General features: G+C 40.7%; 1 protein-coding gene across 1 annotated transcript in view; it reads right to left on the reverse strand.

Moving 5' to 3' along the window:
• Positions 1–26,464, reverse strand: part of LIMCH1 (LIM and calponin homology domains 1) — a 181,386-nt gene that overhangs the window by 37,374 nt on the left and 117,548 nt on the right. Inside the window, exons 8-19 of the mRNA XM_056351247.1 lie at positions 22,407–22,656; positions 21,469–21,738; positions 15,806–16,096; positions 14,264–14,518; positions 12,674–13,018; positions 11,643–11,966; positions 10,847–11,080; positions 9,619–9,864; positions 8,650–8,685; positions 3,794–3,920; positions 786–940; positions 187–589 (exon numbers count right to left, since the gene is read on the reverse strand). Coding sequence (XP_056207222.1) covers positions 187–589; positions 786–940; positions 3,794–3,920; positions 8,650–8,685; positions 9,619–9,864; positions 10,847–11,080; positions 11,643–11,966; positions 12,674–13,018; positions 14,264–14,518; positions 15,806–16,096; positions 21,469–21,738; positions 22,407–22,656 — 2,936 coding nt within the window. The remainder of the gene's footprint in view (positions 1–186; positions 590–785; positions 941–3,793; positions 3,921–8,649; positions 8,686–9,618; positions 9,865–10,846; positions 11,081–11,642; positions 11,967–12,673; positions 13,019–14,263; positions 14,519–15,805; positions 16,097–21,468; positions 21,739–22,406; positions 22,657–26,464) is intronic.

Consider the following 26,464-nt stretch of genomic DNA (forward strand, 5'->3'; position numbering starts at 1 on the left):
CTAAGAAGGTTGGTAACCAAGAAGAGACCACTGGACTGGGCAGCACAGAGCACGAAGCTGAGTTTTATAACATCAGAATGCAGCAACCATTTTCTACTTAATTGCATTAAACACATTTACATTCAGACGATTTAGTCAGGATCTCTTTGCCTCCTGTTTGACTTTGGGGAGTGCAACGTATCCTACCTTAAAGTTCTTTAAAACTTCCTGTGTATTTTTGGGTTGTGAGTAAGGCTTGGGTGTCAGCATAGGCACAGCCTTGGAGACAACACTTTTGCTGGGAGATGTGCGGCCCGTTGAACCACTGGGCTCTAATTCAGCAGTAGGAACAATGGTTGCTTCAATGGTGGCAGTGAATTTTGGAGCAGGCAGTGACTGTTGCCTTAAATATCTCAGAGGATTTGGGTCCTTCAGTGGGGAATTTGGCTCCACTGAATGGCTTCTTTCCAGAATTTTTGGCATCTGCAAACGCTCAAGGACAGCTTCACTGATAGTGAATCTTTCGATGTACTGCTGGAGGATGCTCTCAGCCTCCTCCTGTGACTTTGCATTCTTGTATGCCTCATGAAGCTCCCGCTCTCTTCTCTCTCTGCACAGGAGACAACACAAGAGAGACCATCGCATTAAAATTAATGCCAGAAATCACTCCTATTTCCTCTGCTCCATCAATATCCTTCCCTCTCCCTCACCCCAGGCCTGCAGGCATGGCTGTCCACAGTTACCTATCACCTATGGACCACACAGCATTTTCAGACATGCCACTGCACTTCAGTAAAAGAACGTACTTCTCTTCCACAATTTCTCGGTAGGTTTTGATGCTTTTTCTACGCTCATTTGTTCCGTCTCCAGACAATAACCTTTCCATTTTCTTTCTCTCAGCTTCTTTTTTTATTAAATCCTGTGAAGCGCTCCTTCGACGACTCTTCCACCGAGCCAGGTCCTGTGAGAGAAGGAAGGCACCTGAATGCAGAGCTGCAAATAGCTAAAAACTGGCCAGAGAAACCAATGAACACAGCCAGCCGCTTTGTAAAGCCTGTTCCTGGCTGTGGACTGGGGTCCCATCACCTGCTGGCAGCAATGTTTATTTTAAAGAGAAAAGAAGATTATACCATAAAATGAAGACTGATTTTTCTCCTAACAGCAGGACCCAGTAAGGATTTCATAGCTCCGCTGGTGTATTGTCTTTTTAGCTTTGTCATGCTAAGTGTAGAAACATGCTAGGTAATAATACCAGGAAATTTGGTCTAAAAGGACAAGTCAGGGCACTCACTTTTACTTGTGCCAACATTAGGGACAAAACCTGATTCCCCAGGAAGACGAAGTAGCAAAATTATGTTTGGTGAAGAATTTCAATAATCAGATGTATGGGAGGCAGGAGTTCATTGGAGTAAGGGACGCTGTTTCACCATGAACTACAGCCGCACTGACAGTATGTCTTGGAGACTTGATAGTCCCATACTTTGTCCATGCTATCAGTCAACTGCAGGCAAGCATGGCTGACCCATGCACAGAAAAATCCAGTGCAGCATCCAAACTTAAATTCTTCCTCATGGGCACCATCCAATATTTTGGACCCAGATCTGAGCAACATAGGTTAGGGACTAAAGTGGCTCACACCTGGCTGGTAAAGAGATGTGACAGAGCAAAAAGCCTGTGGTTTGTATCCAGCTATATAGATATGTCCTTGTTGAAGTAATAATCTTACTGTTTTTGGAATCTGCCTGCCTAAAATTGTCCAGAAGATCGACTGATTCCAGTTCTTTACTTTTCTTGCAAAACCAGCCTGACACTAAACCAGAGAGTCACAGGAGATGCCTGTTATGGGCACCTATGTCTTGTATCCTGCTTGGTTATGAATTCACAAGTCCTGGGGGGTACAGAGACAAGATCTTTTTTACAGTAAAAGTATTATAGTAAGTAAGTTTCCTAAGCTGTAAAATTTCTTTGCAGCTAACTAGTAATGGGAAAAAAAATTTACATGTAAAAAGTAACCTCTGCAGAACTTCTGCAAAGAAAAATAACTTCCCAGGAAACTGTAAGTGCACACTTATCATTAACTTTACAACATCAGGAGATTGGTATACAGATTATTTTTCATGCACTCTAACAAATTCTTTTTTTAATAAAAACCAGACATTCTGTACACATACTCAAGTCAAAAGCTTTTTCATTAATTACATGGTTTTCCAAATATTTTAATTGCATTTTTATTGGTAAACAGCAGAAGGTACTGCAAGCATAACTTATTTTATTAAAACCAGGAACAAACCTTGTCACTTTTAATTTAGCTTAAACCCACAAATTATTGACGTTACACTCAAGGGAATGCTCATTGAAGTATTTCTTCACATGACCTACATATATCAGCCTATAATCCCCTTCTTGAAACATAGGCCTTTCATTTTCCTCAGTTACTAATTATTCTCACTGAAGTACCAAAGCATTTCTTTATTCAGCTACTCGCACTATTTCCTATTGTTTGGAAATCAGTTTTTCATTAGCAAATTTTGTAACATAAGCCCTCCTCCTCTTTTTGTGATTAAAAACCAGACATGTTTATCTTTTCCAGCTCTGATGCTTTAGAATAACAATAACAAAAAAAGCGCCATGAAACTGTTAATTGTTGGCAAATTTACAGCACAGGCATATAAAAAATATCAGACCATGAATGCGGTGTTGTCTCCACAAAGCCCTCTGAATGCCAAGGACATTCCAGTTAAGGGCATTTTTAGTGCCTCTTCAGAACTTTTAGTTCAGTGCAGAAGGTGCTGAGGGCCTGGAAAACTTACGCACTTTAGCTCAGAGGATTTTCCATTCAACAGCAAAGAGTTTTCAAACCTCTTGAATGCCTTTGGACTCATTCTTATCTCTGCTGGGAAATTATGGCTTCCCACACATACAGACCGCTCCACTGAAGTCCTTCATTTTTCTACTATGAAAACTTATTTCTTAGTTGTATATACTGTTCTTTTTTGGACTTTTCTACCAAAAACCTCTCCGAGATGTTTCACAGTAGCTGTCCTTATAATGGGAAATTACTGTACTAGCTTCTTGAAAAGATGTGTTTTGTTTGGGGTATTTTAATAAAAAAAAAAAATGTCCCAAATTCCTCATTTAAAATCAGTCTTTCGGAATAAACAGGATTGATACTAAAACCCCTGATACTAACTTACCTGCAAACCATGCTTTTCTGTCCTTGCTAATTTGCTGAAGATAATGCCAAATGCCAGGACAGCTTAAAAAAACACATAGAGGAAAGTGGGTTTGGAAAGGCCTTGTAACCCAAGCAGGGTGTAGCTAACTTGAAGGGTAATTTGCTTGGACAAGATGAAATATGTTCTGTCACTCTGTCACTGTTTCTGGACTTCTGCAAAAACTTTCTGTATCTATGCAAAATTATTAAAGCCAAGTCCAACCTATTTATTCACTGTCCTGCTTAGCCTTGTGTTTTGTCACTTTGGGCATTTACTAATTAGAAAAGTTAGAGAAATCAGCAGTTAGAACTGTTCTGCTTTCATTTTTACCTAATCCCAGTTTAATTAGCTTTTTTTAAAAAAAGCAAAACACCCGGTGCACAGGCAGAGGCACAAGAAGACTTTGTATGCTCTAATTTACATCAAATTATGGATGTCTATGCTTTTAGCAACAATCCATTGGGGTTGGGGAAGGGAAGTGAAGGAAGCACTCCTGATTATTTTAGTGCTAGAGAGCAACTGTAGATTTAGCAGGTTGTACTTTTCTGCCTAGCTAGCTGGCTTCAATGTCAGCATTGCAGACAATGTTACACACTCACATCTTGCCATCTGGTCTCATCCTCTTTCAGCTGGTTGTGTATATTCTGCAGTTTCTCATGGCGAGCTTTGCTATGAGGCTGAGTCACAGCTTCTTCTTCACATCTCATGTCAAACATGCTCATACTCCTAAACAGGGGGAAATAAGTAGTAGTGCAGTGTTATTTAGAGGTTTATACTCTTTCAGCATGTTAGAGCTAAAGCCACATGAGGGTGCTACAGAAGAATCAGACACCTGAACCGTTATGAAGCTCCCAAAAGCAGCAGTCCCCCCTAGAAGGACCAATTAGCATCCCTATGGCACCCACATAGTACTTCAGGCATTATACTCCTCAACTTTCTCTTGTTTTTGTTAGTTGACTGCAACTTTGACTCTCACTAAGAAGCATTACTAACATTACGTCATCAATAGCTCCTATTAAAATCATTCTATTCTGAGCAGAGTTCAGAACATTTTACCTTCTGAAGATCTGTTTCCCAGTGAGTTTTCAAGACCCCTCCAATTAACACCGCAGACAGAAGCTTCCATTTCAATGTAAAACAAGAGAGGCTTGAGAAGTATATCAGGTGCAGCACGATATACTAAATGCTACTGCTACACAACCAAGGAGAGCCTGCACGGAGAAGTACATGCAGTGCCAAGAGCATGGTACTTCCTCCTCTCCCCTCCCTGTCTCGAAGAAACTCAATGCTATCAGCACCAACTTATTAACACAGCTATCCTAACAAGGAAAAGCTGACGCTCAGAACAAACAGTTTCTTTCTACACATTCTATTTCTGTCCCTGACCTTTGGAGAGTTAAAGGATAAAAAGGTCATGGTTTGATACTATATATCCATTCACAATACATAAAGATCTTCACACGAAGATAATGTACTGACTACACCCCCCCACCTATTATTAGTAAAACATGACCTCAGTTGTGCCATTAAAAGCAAAAAGAAAAAGAAAAAAAAAAAAAAAGAGAAAGCCATGCAGTTCCACATGAAGTGATTTCACAGCAGTCTTCAAATGATCATCTGTAGCTTTAGTGAGCCAGTGGGCCAACTAGCAGGAGAAAACATCCAATGGAGATAAAATCGTAGGGAACTGTGTCCACAGTAATCAAAGTGAATAGACACGGAAAGCTGTGCATATATACATTGAGCCAACATTTGTACTCAGGCAAGCAAAGATGGGAATGAACCACTCTCAAGGGAAACCTGAACGGTCTGGAAGGTGGATGGCAAAGGACATACACAGATCCCATCCTGTTAGTTTGTATTTACTCAAAAGTAAAGGACAGAATACACATCCTATGCCTTTAAGCATGAACAGCAAGGTTAGCTTATTACCATGCTTCACCCCTCAAACCGAGTGCTGAGGGTACACAAGTTTGGGTTCCTCTGTGGGTAGTTTAAAGGTTGCCTTGCTCAGGATTGGACTGGAGCACTCCTAAATAACAGAACCTAAAGAGATGGCAAGTTTTGTTGTTTTTAAAACTAAAGACATATCACCCACTAAGGAACATTTAAATATTAGTCATATTTTGCAGACTGGTCGGGCAGCTTGGAAGATTTCTAACTTGGAATGGTCACCCTTAAAGGGTTTGTTCCAGTTTAAGAGCTTTTGAAACTCACACTAAGAAAAACCTTTAGTGCTACAGATTTGCCACCTTGTGCCTATTAGGTCAAATTGGTTGTGTAGCTCCTTTCTTGTTCCCCTCCCTCATGTCAGAGATTTTTTCATTCACATGCAGTAGAAGCAAGCAGGAGACCTGAAATGGTGGTAACTGGTTCTAGCAGAGTACACAAGTAATCACCCTCTGCCATTTGGGATAGAAAAATAAAAGTACTTTCTACCAGAGTCCCCTAATGTCCTAATGGAAGGCTAATATTTATTCCCTGTATTCACTCGGGGCTCTCAGTGTGCATGGAGACAGCAAAACCAAAGGTTTTACGGCTACTAAAAATGCAATAGAAAAGGTACTCTGGAAAAGGCTTCAGCCTAGGCCAGGAATCAAACTGTACACTACAACCCCACATGCACCTTCTGCTCTGGTTGCCACCTCCTGCTGTTGGGCCTTCGTTGCCTTGGATAAGTAACCAGGTAGGTTTGAACATCAGCTCTGCAGCAGTATGTTCTTGAACAAACGGGTCTTCCCAAGAAAGCAACCTGAAGGAAACATCTCAAAGCACTGTGCTGTGCTCTTCTCTGACCAACATGCAGTAACCATGAAGGAGGACCACCTGCTTCCCTGAATACATGGACACGGCCAACTAAAATGCCTACGTCAACTTCTCCACCTGACAAGTTCATCCTTAGAAAAGAATCAAAGAGGCGAAAACTCCGAGCTACTGCCAAAGGACACTTTCACTATGAGTTCCGCATGATTTTGTCCTGTTTCTTTCTTACAGAAGCTACAAATGGCTCCAAGCCCATCACGACCACCTGCATGAACAAGACTAGATATAATCCTTCCTTCAGCCATGCACTGGGCCAGCAGGCACGCAGCACGCAAAAGATGTAGCTGTACCGGATTCATGTTTGTGAATCCTCTGCCATCAGCAAAGCCCTGCGGACTGTATCCAAACGCTGTCTGGAAGCAAGAAGCCTTTCTGCTGTACCAGACCTGCCGTTCTAACAAAGATCTGGTAAAAAGCACTGTGGAGACCAGCAGTGTATTTTGGAGGGCTAGATCTTTGAGATGATGTGAATTTTAAGTTACGCTACTTTATTCTTGCAAATTACAGTTGTTCTTGTCAGTGGTATCATGCAGCATTTTTTTTTTTTTAAACAGATGTGAACAAGTCATGGATAAAAAAAAAGTCCGCAAGAACCTGAGTGTTCAGACTTTAATTTAAAAGTGAGAAATAAGGTAAAAACCTTCTTTTTATGAGGATATGTTAAAAATCCTCATGAAAGGCATTTATTACGTGGCTGCATTACCATTTTACAGGCATACTAAGATTTAAGAAACCCCAATAAAACATAAAAAGCAACAGGCTGGCTAAGGAATCAGACTTCAGTGAACAAATACTCAAAAATCTCATCTCACTATTATTTGCTTGTCAGGCTTAAAGTATGAGGTATAAGTCTAAACTCACGCTGGTACTGTCAGGCTATCACCAGAACGCAGCCCCATCTCTTCAGGAGATGGGAATGGGGCTGATCAGCAGCAGCACGCAAAGTATTGCCTCCTCAGGCCCCTGAGGCAGGCTGGGGTTGGTGACAGTATCCAGCGTTCTCTAACCAGCAAAGGGAACTTTGTCAGTCTAATAAAGGAGTTTCCACTTTTGCTGCTGGAATTAGCAGCACCTAGTCTAAGACTGAATTCGAGTAACAGAGTTTTCAAAAGAGATTTGACTAACAGTTTGGAAGCATTTTAAATGTCAATTCATTTTTCCTACTGGAAAGCCGTATTTTATTAGATTCTTCACAAGTACTTCGTCTTCAGCATGAAAAACAGTATTTTGATTATAAGAACTTAAAAGACAGTTTAGAATAATAGTGCTCTGTAAACTGTGGCACATCTGGAAAGGATGACAATGAGGCTTGAACAATTATTGTTTTGCCTTTTAAAACAAAATCAGAATCAATGTGGAATAAAGAATATGATATATTCATTTTTGCTACCTTCACATTATACAACGAACCCACTGCAATGCCTCTTTGAAAGGCATCTTCACGTACCTTCTCTCATGTTTGCATTTAATACAGACATGCAAAAACGTGGCGGAAAATATGAACAAATCAATCAGATAGGTAGGCTTGCTGAAATGGCAAAGTCGTCCCCATTGTAACGTACAACACGTCTGTGTTGTTCTGCTCTTTTTATCTCATTTCTTAATTTGATTGAACAGATTTCTGCTGCTTGAAAATGGCCACATTTACTTTGTGGTCAGAGGACACAAGCTTTGCTCAGCATAAAGGTATTACAGATCTTGTGAAGAATATTCAGTTCATGATTCTAGCCTTTACCGTTAGAGGAAAGGGCAAAAAATGACATATAAGTCCCTGTATATACTTGTTGTAAAAAACCCCTCCAGCTGTTTGTATTTTGCTATTTAATCTGGGAGACAGAGGAGGTACTATGCATTTCTGTGAACAGAAGGAGGATATTAAGGACATTATTATGCGGGTAGTTCCCAACTACTTTGTTTCTAAAAGCCTGCACTTTGTATGAATAGCTAATACTTTCACAGAGCTTTCTAAATGCCAATGCATATGATTCTGAACTACAGTTTACATGCATATACACACAATTAAAACATTTGAGTGAAGTAAGTATCACAGTCCTACTCTTTCTGTCAAAAGTAAAGCATTGAGGTGAAGAGCTTATAAAAATGAAGTTTAGTACATTATTAAATTAAACCCAACCTAGAAGGGATTCAGGAGAAAGTTTTTAAAAGACAACAACAAAACTGCTGAAGATGCATTTTCCTGGATTATTCTGAAGATCACAATGGACTTTACTTTGGGATTTCTTATTTCTTCCTGTACAGGTCATACTTTATTTTTTTCCTCAACACCCAGCCCAGATTTAACCCAACTCTCTTTACCTGTAGCTGATTAGAGGCAATGGAAATTCAGAAGAAAAACAAAAGAAAAGAAAAAAAAAGAGGAAACAATACTTTAAGCAACAGCTGGGCATTAGTGTTATGCTCAGTTTTTATGGGTTTTTATATAAAAATTATTTTTAGCTGCAATGTAAGCCATATTGCATTCCATTTTTCAGCGCTTTTCTGAAAAATTTATTTGCTGGAACACTGCAAAATAATAATGAGGCATCAACTGCATTTTAAATTAGTAGAAAGACAGAAAAGCATGCAGTGTAAGTTGTTTAAAATAGAATCTTGTGAACACAAGACAACTTACTCTGCGTCATCAGACACAGCAGTTCTGGGGCCGAATCTACAAGACCAAATATAAAATTAGAGCGTTGATAAATACATTAAGTAGTAATTGCAACTGGACCCATACAATTTGGGTAACTGTCACTTGAACGTCCAACCTGTACTAGTAAAGCTGACCCGAAAAAGATTCATACTATTCAAGGATTATGTATTCAGCGAAAAAGACTTACCTAAATCACCTGGAGCTCAAACTACTTAAGAACACCACCCATCCCTCCCTGACCCCATACTAAGCCCCCATTATAAAAATCTGCTGAAGCATACCTAAAATGGGTGCAGAAAATAATTATTGAAAACAGACAATATATTAACATTTACATTTAGTGCCACACATGCGATGGAGACAAAACTTAAGTTACATCCCACAGGACTGCTCAGAATCACCATTACTGAAGCAAGGAAGAGACAAATATTATAGGCACAAAGTGAGCCACAGGATTTCCTTTTTGTTGTGTTGGGGTTTTTGTGGGGGGGTGGGGGTGGGTAGCTGGGAAAAGGTACTGGTAATACACAAGTCAGTGTCATTCGCTAAAGTGACAGTCTTGTTCAGAGCCATGCAAACCACATATTTGTACCTGGGATTTATCATAGAACAAGTACAAAAGTCAACACTGCAACTTTTTCTAATCATGGAGAAGTAAGGTACACACCTCTAAAAGAGAAGAGGCCAGCTGAACCTCTGCTATTCTTAAACATTTTTTGCAATTCAACATATATACTCTAATCAAATATTTCCTTTCCATTAGCTTTGATACCAATATTTCAAATGAAAATGCATGACAAAACCATTCCATTCATTTCCCAAAAGTGTATTACTGACATACAGTATTTTAGTCTGGACTGAAAACACATCAGGCAATGCACAATCTGAATTCTGAAGTGTGCACACAGGGGTGTACAAGCTGCGTGATTCACACCATAGAGAGCTCACGTTTGCAGATGCTCATCCTTGGATGACCATGTTTCTGTTTTGTTTTCCTCAGGAACCTCCTGAAGCTTAGATGTTTGACCAAGGTGGACTTCATTAAGGCCTTCACCCACTTGGGCAGTACAAACAGTCTCATCTTGTCCTGCAGGAGGAAGATTGCATTTTTCCTGCCCTTGCTGCTCTTCTTGCGGTGGTTGTGTTACAGCTTTTCCAGAGCTATTAATGCAGACTTGTGGACATGTTTCAGGCCTGAGTGAGCCAAAGGCAGCAGTGCAAAGAGACGTATTAAGCAACATTTGAAAAATCACATATACATAATGAAAAGCATAGCTGTAAGTTAACAATTAAAACCCCCGCAAACCCACATAGGTGATAGGTGACAAGCTAAGTGAGGCAGGCACACAAAGAATAATTTTAACAGTCAAATGCTTGTACTTCCATTCCTCTATGTCAGAAACATTAATCTTTGGCAGTGTCCGGGACAGGTTAAGTATTAAGTACATATTTTAACTAAAGTATTCAACTTAAGGTCTTCTCAACATCAAACCGCTGTTCAGTTCTGTGGCAGATGAGTTTTTCTTCTCCTGGCTGAACCGTACGCTAGTGTTTCATCTGTGTATGCACAGGCATGTGCATAACCTTCTCCTCATGTACTTTGAAGAGGCTGATGAATAAGAACCTTTCCACTCTACCACCTGCATGTGGCTCAACCAGCCAACGATAACTCTGTTCAAAGGCTTAAACCACCAACTACCCCACATAGCCTTACACATCTGAACAAAGGTGCTTAGAAAGACACTGAGCAGTATCAGGAGGGATCTCGGGATCTCTAGACTTCCCGTTTGGAAGTCACTGGCACCATCTAAGTCATAGACAAGCATTTAACCTACTACATCTACATCCAGCAGATCTGTTTCTAGCTGGAAATGATTGTAATTATTAGCTTATATTTAACCAGAAACCTCTGCAAATGTAACTCAATCTGCTATGTATATCCATTTCCATGTGCTATTAAGAGAATTTTGCATCTGGTAGAGCTCTGCTTTACAGGGTCCACCAAAAGGGCCAGAAACCCGGCCCTGCTGCCTTCTGAGCAGAGTCAGCACAGAATCAAGGACAACCGTGGAAGAAACTGCTGCTGGTCCAAAAGCAACTCCTCCAGATTAAGAGGTCTTTACAAACAGCCCACAGGGCCAGCTACAAGGGAAAGAGAGAAGCACAACTTTCTTACCTCGTACTTTTCTTCTCAAGTTCTCTAGCTGAGCCCTGCTTACTCTGCTGCTTTGAAAATGGCATGGGAAGGAACTGCTTAACACTGGGCACAGGCTGTTTTAGAAAAGCTCCAGTTCTTCTGGCCAACATGTCATCTCTTAGTGGGTCTGGAAATTTCACTTTGTTTTCTGTTCCACCGCTCTGCAGCTGAGGGATTTCAAGCTGTTCTTGGCTCTCTTCTCGTGTGACAGTACTGCTCAGGGAGACAAGTGACACTGGTCTGTGATAATGCTCAGTTGTGTAAAGGCAGCTGGCTGCTCAGGCAATGTGGGGCACTGTTACTCAAAGCACAGTTGCAGAGTAATGGACAAGTAGGCAACTTTAGCTACAGCACGGGGAGTGAGAGCATGAGGAAACTATGTTGAATGCCACACTTATGTAGGTGATTCGTTAGAAGTTGGGGATTGCATAAAAATGTATGTGAGGAATTATTCACTTAGAAGCTGGCAGAAAAGTCTGGACAAAGCACCATGGATTGTAAAAGAAATCCCCCCAAAAGATGAAAGACTGTTTTCATGCTGAACAGCAATTAAGAACTGAAGTACTTAAATATTATGAAAGAAAACAGACTGTTTTATGTTCATAGGATACATTCTTGTAAGTAATTTCATAAAACAGAACACATGCCATGACGAATGAGTAAAACACATCTTTAAAAGCCACGTGAAGAGCGAACAACATTGCTGACTGATCCAAGCTAACATCACACACACCCCAGGCATGAAGCTCAGAGGGATCTGCTTCTGCTCTCTGACCTTTCTGCTTCCTGTGGAGCCTTCGAATCCTTCTCACGAGCTGCTGCCTCCCCTTGCTGCTGCTGCAGCAGATGAGGAGCTACTGACAGGGGGGGACCATGTTTGGGAACAGGGCTAGTGGCGCGCCTCTGAAAAGTTCCCATCCTTCTAACCAACATATCATCTCTCTCAATGTCTGGTAAAAGCCCATCACAGTCTTCCTTGGTGCTTTCTTGATGTTTGTTCAAACTGCATGGGGTTTGTTTCTCAGAGATGATGCCAAAAGCTGGGGCAGGTGCTGGCATTCTGCTGCAAGAGTCATCTGTACCTGACTTGGCTACCTCACTATCAATGAGACTGAGAGGAGGGGTGAGATAGACAAAACGTTCTCAGGTCAAATGAAAGGTATGAAGAAGAGTCCTCCAACTCAGTTTTCAAATGTTTTTATGAACACACAGACTTCAATGAATGAATTGCTTGCTAAAAGCATTCATTAAAAATTCTTGCTACAGCCACAGACCACGCAATAAAAGAAAAGCTGAAGAAATGTAAGCTCTGTTAATATGTTAACTTCCCAGAGCTGTAATTCTCCTCCTGATAAATGCCAGAAACACAGAGCACCAATACACCCTGGTTCAGCATTACATCTTCAAAAAGAAAGTCAATCCATCAAGTTTGAAGAAAGCATTTTTTGAACATCAGTGAGGCCAGCAAGCTGAACGACAAATTCCTAATGTGCTGATAGCAGGCAGAGCAAAGCCACTGGAATTTGAGAAGCAGAAAAAGCTTGAACGACAGCTTAGGCTGAGATACCAGCGATTTCAGTGCCCATTAGAAAATTCGAGGCAAGCTCTCAGAAGACATTCACACAGCGCTGTTTTGTGTAACCCTAAACATGTTAAGATACTGTGAAGGCATCACATGCCTGAACAAGGCCATGTGCATAAACAGCTCTTTGGTCTATGCTGCAGTCCACCCCCATGCACATCAGCATCTGGCAAGAACAGGTCTCATTTCCAGCTCAGCAGCGCTTCCTAAGCCACACCAAATACCTGGAGTCGTTCTGTGGCTTAGGTACTTCATCACTGTGTTCAGCAAACCCAAGACTGCCAACAGTGGTTGAAGGAGAGCTTTCAACACCAGAGTGACTCTCCACACCATCTTTCTTGCTTTCCTCTTCTGTTCCACTCTTGGATGAAGCTCTGCCAATAACAAGCTTGTCCCATTTCTGTTGATCAATCTCAGTTACTGGCCCAAAATGCACAAACTTCTGCTTGGGGCTACCAGCTTTTCTGTTTGCTCTGGCTTTGCGGACAGCAAAATCATCATGGGATGCTGCTTTCACTGTGATTTCAGCTGGTGGCAGAGTGTCACTGCGACATGTGAGATCTTCTTCACTAGTCAGAATGAGGAATAAAAGAATCCCCCCAACATGAGACCCCAGAATAAAGCAGATTAAATGCTCCTAAGGTTTTTGAAGGGTTTTTATTTTAAAATTCGAAGACACGGGTACAAAAAGCTATGGCATACTGAGGCCCAAATGACAGATAAAATCTGAAGATACTGCAGACCTGTTGGGGAAACTCTGGGAGCACATCCATGGAAGCTCTTCCTTAGGGGAAGGAATGCAGCATATGGCCCATTCCAGACACAGTTCTTCACCTTAACAAAGCCACAGTTCCCTTACCTGCTCATGTAGACCTGGGCCACATGCTATGTGGGACTGCACAGCACCAGTACACATGCCTTGTCATGGGGGAGTTCCAGTGGCACAATGGCACTAGCAAGGGCAATTTGCTTATCCTGAACCGTTTTGATTTTAGGAAATCACCTCAAAAGATTTCTATTAGAGCTAAAATTACATACAGTAACACATTGTTAGAAGAATGCCTGAACAGATGGCAACCTTTAATTGGAAAATGACATGAGCCTAAACAGGAAGGCTAGGAGTTGTTAGCCTTTCCTACTGGAGTCACAAATCACCTGCGCATATTATAGCCCATTTCCATAGGGAAACAGCTTAGAATAACTGCTTTATACCACCTCCCTTTGTGGAGGTTTAGTTTACAGTAAGAGCACATTTACACCATACAATGAAGCTCCTGAAACCCCTGCTGCAGTAACAAACAGTGCTGGTGTATTTACTCAGCACTGGAGTACAGCCACACACATGTATTAGCTCAGGTCTCAAAAGCAGTGTAGCCACATTGATGCAAAAAGATGCTGTTCCTCAGGTAATACCTCCAAGGTATAATGCCTCAAGTCCTGAAGATAGTTGGTTAGCAGCAGCGTAGTGCTACCGAGTGAGTGGTGCCACCTGGACCTTTGTGCTGTTCAGCTTTGAGCAGCTTCAAAGCAGACTGAGCCACAAGACAAGAGGGACCTTTCTGATATGATATTAAGAGTGTCCACCAGGGAAGCAACCATGAAACTACTGTAGTGCTCTAAATGATGGACCCATTGTCATTTCAGGATAGATAGCATCCCTTTACAGATTCTGGACTCCTGAAAACTGAAAGAGGTAAGGACTGGTTGTCATCAAGGCATTCTTCGAGTTTAAAACCACAAGCACACACAGCGGATTGTGACAAACTAAACATGCTTCCCAGGGTGCCAATCCTGTCCACAGGCAGAAACCATACCTGGGCTCCCCTGACAGTTTCAATCTCTTCCAGGTCTCCAGATCTGCTTTTGTTATAGAGGCATTCACAAAAATCACATCTTCTCGTAGCTGAGGAAGGGTGCTTTGAGATTTCCGTTTAGCTAAATCATCTCTCTCAGTATCAGGCCCTTTCACTTGCTGTTCCTCCTCTGACTCAGTCTTCTCAGTTTGCAGAAGTGGGCTCTCTTTGCGTGTCACTATTTGGTTTGCTGATGCCATGTGCACCTGTCTTCTTCTAATTTAACACACATTCCAGTTCAGCAAGAAAAGATATTTTGAGGGTGCAATGATAAATCAGTGTCAACAGAAGAGGTTCAGAGCACAAGAAGATAAAAGTGAATTTATAAGATCCGTTTTACATTAATTTTAGGAAGTAAACATGGAACGAATCATTTGAAGTTGAAATCTCTCCATCTACGCTATCCTGCTCATGCACTATTGAGACTACTTCTTTGCATGACTTCTATTCCTAGCTCAAGCAAGAAAAATCTTTAAGTTATTACTGTATTATGCATTTCTGCAATAAGCTTTCTCTTAAATAGTTACAAATACCTCATTTTCATATTATTAGCAAAGCGAACTCAAGTTTTGCTCACAAACATACTACAGAATTTCTTTGATCTTAGAGTCATGTCAATAGCGTTGGAATATTAAAATTTGGTTATGTGCTCTTCAGATGCCCTGCCAAACTAGTAATTATAAAATGTTACTATAATCAAATTACCAGCAACTGAAAGGCATTTTGCATTACTGAAAAGAGCTACTAAGTATTAAGAGAAGTTTTCTGAATCTATCAGTTATTACAGTCAAGGTCTATTGTAATGTGTATATAGTGGTTTTATCTAGGATCACTTCTCTTTGCACAAATAAAAAAAAATACTTGTTTCCTGAAGAAGGTCTGTGCCTACCAGATATTTGTATTCAGCAACTTCTTAAGAAGTCTGCATCACTGAATTGAAGAAAGAAGAGATTTTCTAGGCTGAAACTTTGTAATCTGTACTCAGTTTCCAAAACGAATGCTGTATTAAGAAACACTAGGACTATGTGCAACACCATTTGGTGCATTATAGTAGGCATATGTGTTCAGTGCCTTAACTAAAGAGTTATCTGAGCCAATGTTTTATGCAGGGTATTAAAAGGGCATTAGGTGAAACAAATGCATTCAAAATGTGCATTGGAAATGCTCAACAAAAGAGCTGAGATGCAAAACATACCTTCTAAGTTTATTCTCCACTACTCACATTCATGAACTGTCTCATGAGCTTCGACAACATAAGTGTCTAGTCTTTATGTTATTTACACTCACCCGAATTAAGCTCCTGGTCCTGATACACTAACAAAAAATTACAGTTGGTAATCTATGGTGGGGTGTTTTTGTTTTTTGTTCATTTCATGATAAAGCATTTGTATTTACTTTACCCTGTAAATTTTTTTTGTAGCCAAGACAGCTTTAGTCCTGCAGAGCAATAAGCCATGTGAAATTAAGCATTAGCATAGAAAGAAAAAGACCATGAATGCACACCTTGCATGTTCCTGCTGTTCCATCTGCAATGGCTTTTTAACGTCTTCCAGTTTACCTTTATCTTTACTTGTATAGGGTCCAATTAAAAAGGAGTTAAATGGAACCGTGTGTTTGGGTTGATTCATTCTGGCTCTCCGGGTGGCAAAGTCATCCTTTTCTAAATCAGGAACTCTGCTGGCTGCTTCATCTTCTGAACCAGAATCCTTCCCTTGATAATATGTCATGAAGGGGTTGTCCTTGCGAAGGATGATGTCTGGGGTGCTTCCGTTGTCTTCACATGTTGGCTTTTTACTAACACAGAGCAAAATTAAGTAAAGCTCTTGAGGCATCAGGGGAGGAGAGGGCAGTGGCAGCACTCATCTCCAGGTTACAAAACAAGCACAATTAATGAAATATGCTCCAGGCTGCTGTTAGATTCTTCAAAGCCTTGCAACAAGTAAAACTTACCACATACACGTAACAAATCCTCAAGGACTTCACACAGAAAATCAGCATGTTGGATCTTTATTTATTCTAGCTATAGCTAGAAGAACCAGTAAGAACTAGTTTAACATACAAGATGCAGTGAATGTAGTACTGTAAATGGCAGTATTAAACTTCTCGAACACTTCATACAAAGAAAGCGATTTGAGGCAAATACATGATCCCTGGCCAACATTGCTGAACCCTGAAATATCAAATATTTGGCACTTTCTCTTCTGAATGGCTCTACTTTTTTAAAAGGCCCGAGTAATCACTGAGGCTGCCTGTCCCAATATTCTTAACTGCTTTTCTTCGCACACACATCCACACTTGATTCTTTCCCTAACTAACCTTCCTTTCCCCCAGAACAAGCCCTCCATGCCAGTGCTGACATACAGTAGTTACAATGATAGCACCAGTATGCCAATGACATGGACGTGCTGGAACACACTGCCATCTGCCTTGGTCAGAAACGCGACCGATACCAACACAGCCTTATTGTTGCTGAAGATTACAACAATAAAGATCCTTGACAGCTGCTGCTCAGAAAGATTAAGCTCATTTTAACTTGTAAACAGTCAATACTCTTAAGCAAACTGAAAAGACAGATGGCAAGAGCTAGGTGACTCTCCCATTTAAAAATCAAATTGTATTTATTGATATTTTAGGAAGCTGGGTAGCAAGCAGAAGACTGTCCTGTGAGGTACTTTTGTAGGCTGCAAATGTCTTGCATTTCCTTTTCATACGGCACACCTTGCTACACAAAGGGCAAAAGAGGGTATCACAAAGGATTAAACAGACTGAAATTAAGAAAGCAAATCTGAATGGCTCAGTCATTGCTTCAAGTTTCTCTACTATTTTTTTGAAAAAAAGTGTAACAATTAGCTGGGTTTTTAAACATTGAAAGCCCTGCAAGCCCACTATATATATGCCATTTATTTTACAGCCCCAACTGCCCTTTCAAAGTAGTGCTCAACAAAGTTGCCAGAGAAAGTTATGAGGAAGCCATAAACCATCCCTGATGGGTCAGCCTGGCTCAGGTTTGGAGCACAGAGAAGCAACACAAAACTGCCTGCCTTCGTCTTGTTATGCTGCAACATACAGGACCTCCCATCAGTGATGTGGAGAGCATGCTCTCAAATTAGCCAAAGGCAACAATTTTCTTAGATCTCTCTGAAGGATCAAGATTTCATTTAAGGCAGCACACAACACTGGGGAATTGTGCTTGCTCCAAAGTGAACTGCTGTCCCTCTCCCTCATGAGCATCTCTGTTCACAACAGCTTCAGAAACAGCTGGAACAGATGGCTCCGAGCTGCTGTACGCTTTGCATACCCCCTCCATCACCAAGAGTGGTACAATACCTTAGCTTCCACTTAGAATGATACTCCAGAAGAGCCTTCAACTACTCTTTCTTCCATAAAAGAATACAGTAATTAGTTACATTAAATATGTTGACTCTTGTGTATACCCTTACAAGGTCACCTTTGGGTTCAAATTTCACTGCTGAACAGGTACATTCTACATCTACGCTCAATTCTACATCACAGGCTGTCAATGCACAAGCATAACTTGCCCGAATCAAAGTTGCTTTTTACATATGTAATACAGGAAGTACAAGATGACTACCAAGGAAAGAGTCTCATTTTCCATTTATGGTTACTTAAGACATTTTTTTTTTTCCTCCAGCAGAAGAATATGAAAGCTTTAGAGAAAATACATTGATCTAACGTAGATGCTTAATGTTTTAGGCACAAAGGAAAATAGTTATCTAGAACTCATATATGCTGGGACTTGTTCACCCAAGTAAGCCAGGGTACATATGATTAAATTAAATTTTTTAATCAGATTTTTTAACCAGTACCATTATCCTTTTCTGAAATCAATTAATTTGGAAGCAATTTTCAGAACACTGGACATAAAGAGCATGAATAAAATCACATAATACTCCATTAAATCTTGTTTATATTTACTTCTTAAATTAAAATCAATAAGATGAGTATTTATTCAGCTGGTTAGGTTGGGCACATTGGTTTATGGTTTTAGTTTTTAAAAGCTATGTATAAACAAGTGATTATTCAGTAAAAACTGCTGGATTTTTCAGTCTAATGTCCACCAATGCTATTGAAGCTTGAGAGCATCAAACATGGCATTTCTGAGAAGGGTGATTTTGGCAACTTTGGAAATATAGAGTTATAATTTTCAAACAACTATGAGCAACTATGAGTCACTGTAATGAATTACTGAAGAACTTACAGCTTTTAGTATGTAACTAGACTTCAGCAACCAGTTTACAGGTTAAGAATATTTTCCATTCATTTGCATTCTGTTTTTAATGGAATCAGAGATCAGCTGTGACATTTTGGGGTCTCCTGAATCAGTTTGTGATGGCCTCAAAAGTGCTTTTAAAGGACAGTTTACCCATAGAGAGAATGAAGACTACAGATTTGAAACTTGCAATGGACCAATTTCCCAGCAGATCTGCAAATCACTCTTGCGTGCCCAGCCCCAGCCCTTGCGAAACACCACCTGGGTCTATGATGGTATGGCAGGTGCTTCCAAAGTGTCAGACTGTGGGCCTCTGCACTCCCTGAAGCAGGGTCTCAAACAGGCTTGTGGATCCTTATATTGCATTTCACGCAACAAAAGGGTTTTGCATGCTTATGCACTGTCAAGAATCTGTGTCCCTTTTGCAATGAACATGCCAAAAATGTTTGCTCAAAATTCCCCCTTACATCCACACTTCATTCTCCTCTTTTTAGGGAGTCTCCATGCATCTGATCCTTACCTTTCAGATACAATAGTGTAAATAAGAAACAGATGCAGACAAGCAAAGAGGATCACACATCAACAAAACAACATGCTATAAAGAGACAATAAATACACTCCTGGAAGAGGGAATGCTTTTTGGCATGCATTTGTATACCATCTAGTTCAATGGAGCCTTTTCCTACAACATGCTACAGCAATGGAGATAAGTACTTGGATCCAAAGCAAAAAATATATTTGCATACAAGTTCAAATCCTTCCTGTGCCGGACCCAGAAAGGTCCCCTACTGAGTTTCAGCTTTAGGAACAATTAGATGCCTTGTAGAACTCAAAGTCACAGTGGGCGTCCTCCAGGAGTCAATACGTTGAGAGGAAACAGTCTGTAAACAACTCAGAGGAACTGGAAGAAAACTACACCCCCAGGTGAAAAAAAAGAGGCTGGCATTATAGAAAGATGAGGGAATAAGAGGGGTGAAGGAAAAAAAAATCAGAATACAGAAACAAGAGGGACTGAGAATTGTTGAGCGCCATTAGTGATTGTAAATTGGAATTTGATGCCAAGAAGTGAGAGAAAAATCAGAGGTTCAAAGAATAGGGAACGATCATGAGACATTAAGAAAGATGATTAAAAGCTGCCCTGTATCCTAAAGTGTCACTGCTAAATTCTTCCACTTCCACATACAAACAATTTTCCTTACAGACCTCTGACCCCAATGCCTTTTCTGCTGTCTCTTCCTACAGTCCTCGAGTCCAGGCTCCCATTTTGCTATGGTGAAGCTTGGGCTACACAAAGCTCTGTTCTTTGACCCTCAGCTGGGGCAGAAAACCAGCAGCTCCTCCTTCCTCCAGCTGCCGAATTCCACGAGTCACTTCCACTGAGAGCAAGGAAGGAAAATGGCTTTTTATTTCTCCTCCCTTCTCTTTCAGCCCTGTCAGGACAACACATTGTCCAAGGAAAGAGGAGACCCAATTTCCTGCCGAAGAACCACACATTTGGTCACATGTGCTTCTTCCACAGACACCAAGCCAGTAGATCAAGCACAGGGTTGGAAAAGGGACTCACAGTGTGGTGAGCATCCTCCAAATGCAAACAGTGCTATTTGTTGTGCGCTGCACTGCACTGATAAACACAAGCTATTACTAGATGCTACTACACATTACTACATCATCATCATTAATACTACAGCCCTGGACTCCGCTAGTGTCCTACCAGTTTATGGATTCCAGATTGACTAGCACACTAACTGAGCCTGAAGGATTAATTTATGACAGATAGTTCCTCTTCATTAGTATCTGGCTTTATTAAAGTAGTATTCCTCAATCACACTCACACACTGGTTCATTACAGTGTGACAACACTGAAGTGAACCTGAGAAGAGGACATATGACAGCATATGTACTGTGACTGTTTTATCTGCATACGGCACATCTCTCTATGGCCACAGACAAGCTTTGCTGTATCTATAAACAAGTTGCATCATGTAAGAACTGTACTTTTTACTACTACATTTCAAAGCCCAGACTGTAGATCAGCATCTGCTAAACTACTCACTGTCAGGATTTCACCCCACAATCCTAAATAAAATGTTTTGGGCAGAAGGACATTTGTACGTTTACCCTTTAGCCAAACCATTTTGATAATTTATGAGAGTTTAGTCTTCTGAATTGTTGGTTAAAAATCTACTTTGCAGGCTAACCCCATGAGAAAAAGAGATTTTTCATGAGGATCTGGTATCAGACGATAGAAAGGTGTGGGCAGTGAGCCTAGCCATCATTCAGCTCTTGAGTTAAAGAACAGGAAATAACCAAATTGAACAACATCCAAAACCAAGTAACACAAGTAGTTAGTGAATAACTACTGATACTCCATGCCAAAGTCAGTCAAATTATGATTGCTGAACTATGCCTCCACGCTTTAACTGGTACATGTGTTAACAAGCACTGTACTTTTATAGTTCCGGCCATTAAAAATAAATGCATCATGTATTAACACAGCTAAAAATATTAGCCAACTAAAAAGTGTGGTTCAGTAAATGAAACCATCCCATTGGCAACAAGGAAAGTAAGTTTCTAAAACTTCTGCCTAAACAAGGCATTTTTAGTGTGCACTTACATGTATTTTTTATTAATTGCAAGATAGCATTAGGTGGAAGGTGACAAGTAGCCTGTGTAGTAGTTTTCTTGGAGTCTGTTTACATCACACTGTAAGGCGATACAATTTCTCAACACAAATGCAGTTAGCATCACAATTCTGCAATCCACAGCTGCCACCTCACAAGCCTTTTTAGACCAAGACCTTCACTAGCAATTGTGAGTGCTTAGCAGTCTGGATTTTTGTTAGGAGAAGTGAAATCACAGTGGACTGAGGAAACCCACACTTCAGCCAATCCTAAAAATGTGAAGCGTGCACAATCTCCCACACCGTTGGGCTAACCTGCCATAGCGCTGGGCTGCTGACATGACCTTAATGCCAGCTTGTTTGAGTCTTCTTAACTTTCTGATCTCTTCTGCATCCTTCCCCTTGGGTGCCGACGTTTCTTTTGCACTACATGAAGGAGACTGCTCTATGGAGCTTCCTTCATTTTGATTCAAACATACTGGATTTTTAAGGGAGCTTGCCTCAGGAGCCATGGAGCCCACTTTCTCCTGTTCACACAGTTCTGATGTTTCGTTCTGTTCTTCTATGGTTTCAGGGTGGGGTTTGCTATTGAATTATACAAGGTAGTTTAATGTATGCTGTGCCTGAAACATATACACTTATTTATTATAAGCACATTTTGTCGATAATAAGACGCCAAATTATATTCTGATGAATGATCCAGGAAGATAATTATGCTCTTTAATGGAAGGTGCTGCTTAGGCCAAATCAAAAGCGAAATATCAGTTGCCAAACCCATGCAGAAACACATAGTCACAGCTATATAAACTGTACTGGTGTATAGAATACAACACAGAAATAAATTTATTTTGAAAAAAACACAGCAAAAATATTACCTATATTTATTGAATACATAAAACGTACCTTGTAAGTATAATTTCTCAGTGAGTAACTGTCTTGAGAACTGAGACAGATCATCAAGAACATTTTTGTCCAGCCTTGTATTCGAGTCAACATCCATGGTAATAATACTAACCAACACTTTGCCAAACACAAGCTATACATTCCATTATACAGTAAATAATGACATCAAAACAATGACTTTCCACCCATTGCTTTTCTACCACCTTTGCCAATTGCTACAAACAATTTATCAGTACCATCTCAGCAAGAGTTTTATTACAGCTTCATATGCCTTATGTAAAGAATGAAAATTAGGCAAGTGTTAAAGCATCACCACTGAGGAAGGGAGAAGTTGGACGTGCCAGTCTTACCTGAAAGGTCTGTCTCCCAATGGTGAAGTTGCCGTGCTCCAGCTCTTTCGGTACTCTTCTTGTTCAGCTTTCTTTTTCCGAAGTGGAGCAGGTACATAGAAAGTCTGATTACTCTTGTTTGGGAGGTACTGGTTAAAAGGCACAGCTGATTTAGGTTCACCGTGTGAGGTCCGCCTTGCCAACATATCATCTTTTTTCACATCTGGCATCTTTCTGTGTGGCAGGTCAGTTTCTGAGTCACTTCCTCTCCCTAGTGAAGAAGAAAAAAAATCCCTCTTCTTTTCACTTTCATCCAGTTCTGGTTTTGGTTTGTTTTTTTCTTTGTTTTTTTTTTTTTTTAATTATAAATCAGAGAAAACACCACCAAAGATTACATTTAGCATGTATCATCTAATGGTACCAAAAATGCACCAAAAAATGAGGTCACACAGCATGTACCATCTAATGCACCAAAAAATGAAGTCACTTTTACCTGTGTTTGGTTTTTAAAATTAATCACTGAAGGTAGTAGCCGTAGTATCTACACAGACAGTAAACATTTTTTTCTATCAAGCCTTATTTTCTACCCCTAAAAAACACATCTTCAGTCCAAGGTCACATCAAAAAACTTTGTGTCAGATTAAGCCAGACTTGTCAATCACACTGAGCAGCTACAGAGGCTTACCTGACTAAAGCTCAAATGACTCTTAGTTTAACACATGGATTTGTTTGACCTGATTCAGACTCCTCAACATAGACTTTCATAAGCATTGCAGTCTCAAGCAAAAAGGGCTACATGCTGTATGTTTACAAAATGGCAGGAATCTCTAGATGTTTCTACAAACACATATTAATGGCAATTTTAATGCACTCGGCATCAGCTTTGATCAAAACCTGAGAATAAGCATTAGCTGCTATAAACCAGAAGACTTGGATGGTCTCCCCCCAGTCTCACCCACTGCCTGGTCAATCAGTCTAGCACACTGCAAAACAGACAAGAGACTTGATCCTCAGATGGAACGGTGCAAGGAGGGAAGGAAGGGATCTCAGGATTTAGAGGTTAGATCATTACAGCAAAGACTGAAGAATAGTCTGGCAAAGGTAATAAATAAGGTGAGAGAGAAAAATCAAGAGTCACACAGAATAAGCCAGGAGATCAAAGAGCTGAGTGGCTATTTTGTTCAAATGAACTAAGCTTTCTGATATTTACAACTCATTTAAAACACAGAAATTTAGGCAAGACCTTTCCAGCTTGAAAACAAAACTCCCAAGTGGTAGGACAAATACCTTAAAGACCATTTGCAGTGGAACTGCCCTCATGGCCATTTTTGAAGCCACTTCACAGACATTCACTAGATTCCCTGTACCATCATGAGCCTTTTGAAGCTATGTAAATAGTTCTCTCCCAGCAGTGCAACTTTACCACAGGCCCTGGTTTGAAATGGAGCATATTCAGCCATTTCTCCCTACAGGACTCAAACCTTCTCCCAGCTTTGGAGCGTTGGATGTCTCTGGCCCTCAGCCCCTTTGCAACACTTGCACATGCAATAGCTGTTCCCCTTTTTGGGGTGAGGGGAAGCCACCCAGGTTGTGTCCTCTTGCTAATTCACCATACTAGTAAGTTATTTGCTAATTCACTGAGCTACCTAATGAACAACTAAAAACAATGAAGTCATAAAAATCACAAGTAGCTTGTGTATAATTCAAAGTGGGGGAAGGAAAAGAGGTCTAAATATGCTAGGAATGTTATTTGCAAAGAGCTTTTGCAGCAGACTGAGCTATTCAATGTTTGCTTGGAGAGAGACAAAGAAGAGTGAAAGGGAACAGTAAGAAAAGACAAGACATAATGGAAATGAGCTAGCACAAAGCACTTTTTGCCAGTAATCTTTTGCTTGAACAATTTTGGTTAAGAGCATATGATAACTGGCACCATGATTGGTAATCTGAGTCTATGTCTACACAAAAAGTGGAGACACAACCACAGAATCACAGGTGTCTGAGGATAGGTGAGGTTTGAAGAGCTGTAGCATCGTTAGACTAGGCAGGGCCACAGAGTAGCTAAATGAAAATGAGAAGATCGCTTACTGTTATTTGCTATTCTGTTTGCTCTTGACTTTGTTCTGGTGTTTATTTTTGTACTGCATGAAAACCAGTCTTGAACTGGCAGACAGAAATGGTGGAATAGATAATTGCAGTAGCAAAGGAATTAGGACAGATTCCTCTCCCTCATTACTGATGTGCCTACCAGCATCCCCAAGATGAGTACTTCAAAGACAAACAGCTTCTTTAATTATTCATATTTTGCTTGTGAAATTATTTTCAGCTCAGATATGCGAAAAAAAGCACTTGAAGCCAAAGCACTGAATGGAAGATGCAGCTGTGCTCTACATTTATAAGTTTAACTTAGTTATTCTGCATTTCCAAGTAGAAGAAGCAGCAGCTAGTTTCCACAACCCGTAACAGCAGTTATGCACCACAGACATGCACAGATCCTTCAAACAAAGATACATGCACAACTGTTGGCCAAGCAGAGGATGTTATTAATTCCTGAGCACATTAGCAACTCTACAGGCAGGTCAGTCTGCAATTCTACTGTGTTTTAAACAAACTGTTCTGCTCTGCCACTGGTTCTGTTTGTTTTTTTGCCAAGGGACAGGGTCCTCACTGGACACCAGACCAGCTCCTAACAGTGGGGCTAATCACAGATGGCATTTGTGAAGATAGTATTACTTACTGCTTCCCCCTAAACTAACCATCACCTTGGGATCACTTAAATCATGTCTACTCATTTTTTTCTTTTTCTAGGTGTGGAAGGAATCATAGTTTTATTTCGGTATTGTATTATTTGGTTTATAAAGCTCCTATCTGAATGGAGAGAGAGAGAATGTAAGCAGAACCTTTTCCTCCATCCAGCTTTGCATATACATTATCTCTATCAAAAACTACACACAGCTGAGAGAAAACACTGCTGGGGCCACAGGAATAGGTTTGACAGAAAAGAGGTCAGCCAAGCTACACCTCACCTGCAACTCTTGGAGCAGGCAGCTGTGAAATTATGGCAGCAGCAAACAGGGAAAATGGGATGTATTAGACAGGGCTGGCTGGACAAGTCATATGTGTGCACACAGCATCTGCATGCACCCCGAGTCTGGATATATGGCTAAGACTAATTTTTTAAGAACAGGCTTTGTATTTTTGCATCTTATTTTGTGTTTGTTATGGACTCGACAATGTGACACGACAGTATGTCTTAGCTGTGGCAAACAACGAACCACAAAACCTTACAAAAACCTGCTGATACAGCAGAAGTTGATAGGAAGCCACTACAGGTTATATGTAACCAGCTCCAAGTAGGCAGGAACACTTGGACTCTCCTTGAGTACTCAGGATGGAGCAATACTGCTTGATTAAGACATGTGAGGTGTTCCTATTTGCCAGCACCACACTTTTGTCTCACTTGGGAAGGCAGAAAAATGTTTTGTAATGTGGAGACTGTGCTCTGTTCAGTGTCTGAGGGGATATGAGGCTGTTTCAGGGAATCAGTCCCAGTAACTGGTTCTGGATGGTCAAAGAGCAACAGCCCCAGTACCACAGGCCACTCAAAACAGCAGAGCAGATTTTAGCCCTGCTTTCCCCACAGCTTTTTCACAATTCAGCTGTAATACCAGCTCTCCCTGCCAGCTTTTCAGTTTTAAGGAGTTCCTCATCACCTCAGGAAATCTCTCATGTGTCCGGTTGTGATTATCACCAGTTTCTTTCACACTGCCAAAAGCAGTATGAACATCTGGTTCCTACCAAGAAGTCTTTCTGCCCTTCCTTTTTTTATTAAATAAGTAACATTACTAAGGAGAACTGATTCATGTGTGGAACATAACTTCATCTGATGATGAAGTCTGACTGATTCATCCATTCATCAGGAATGTAACCACACAGTGGGAGCCTCAATCAAGCATCCCTTTGTTCTGAACCAGAATCCTGCTCACAACAGGTAACCTAACTGCATGCTCCACACCTCCACCCTCCACATCTAGCTCCTCAGACAGCATGCTGTGCCTACAAGCCCCTGGAAGCCTCTGGGA

Source organism: Falco biarmicus, chromosome 1 (genome assembly GCF_023638135.1).
Source record: "Falco biarmicus isolate bFalBia1 chromosome 1, bFalBia1.pri, whole genome shotgun sequence".
NCBI classification, from domain to species: domain Eukaryota; kingdom Metazoa; phylum Chordata; class Aves; order Falconiformes; family Falconidae; genus Falco; species Falco biarmicus.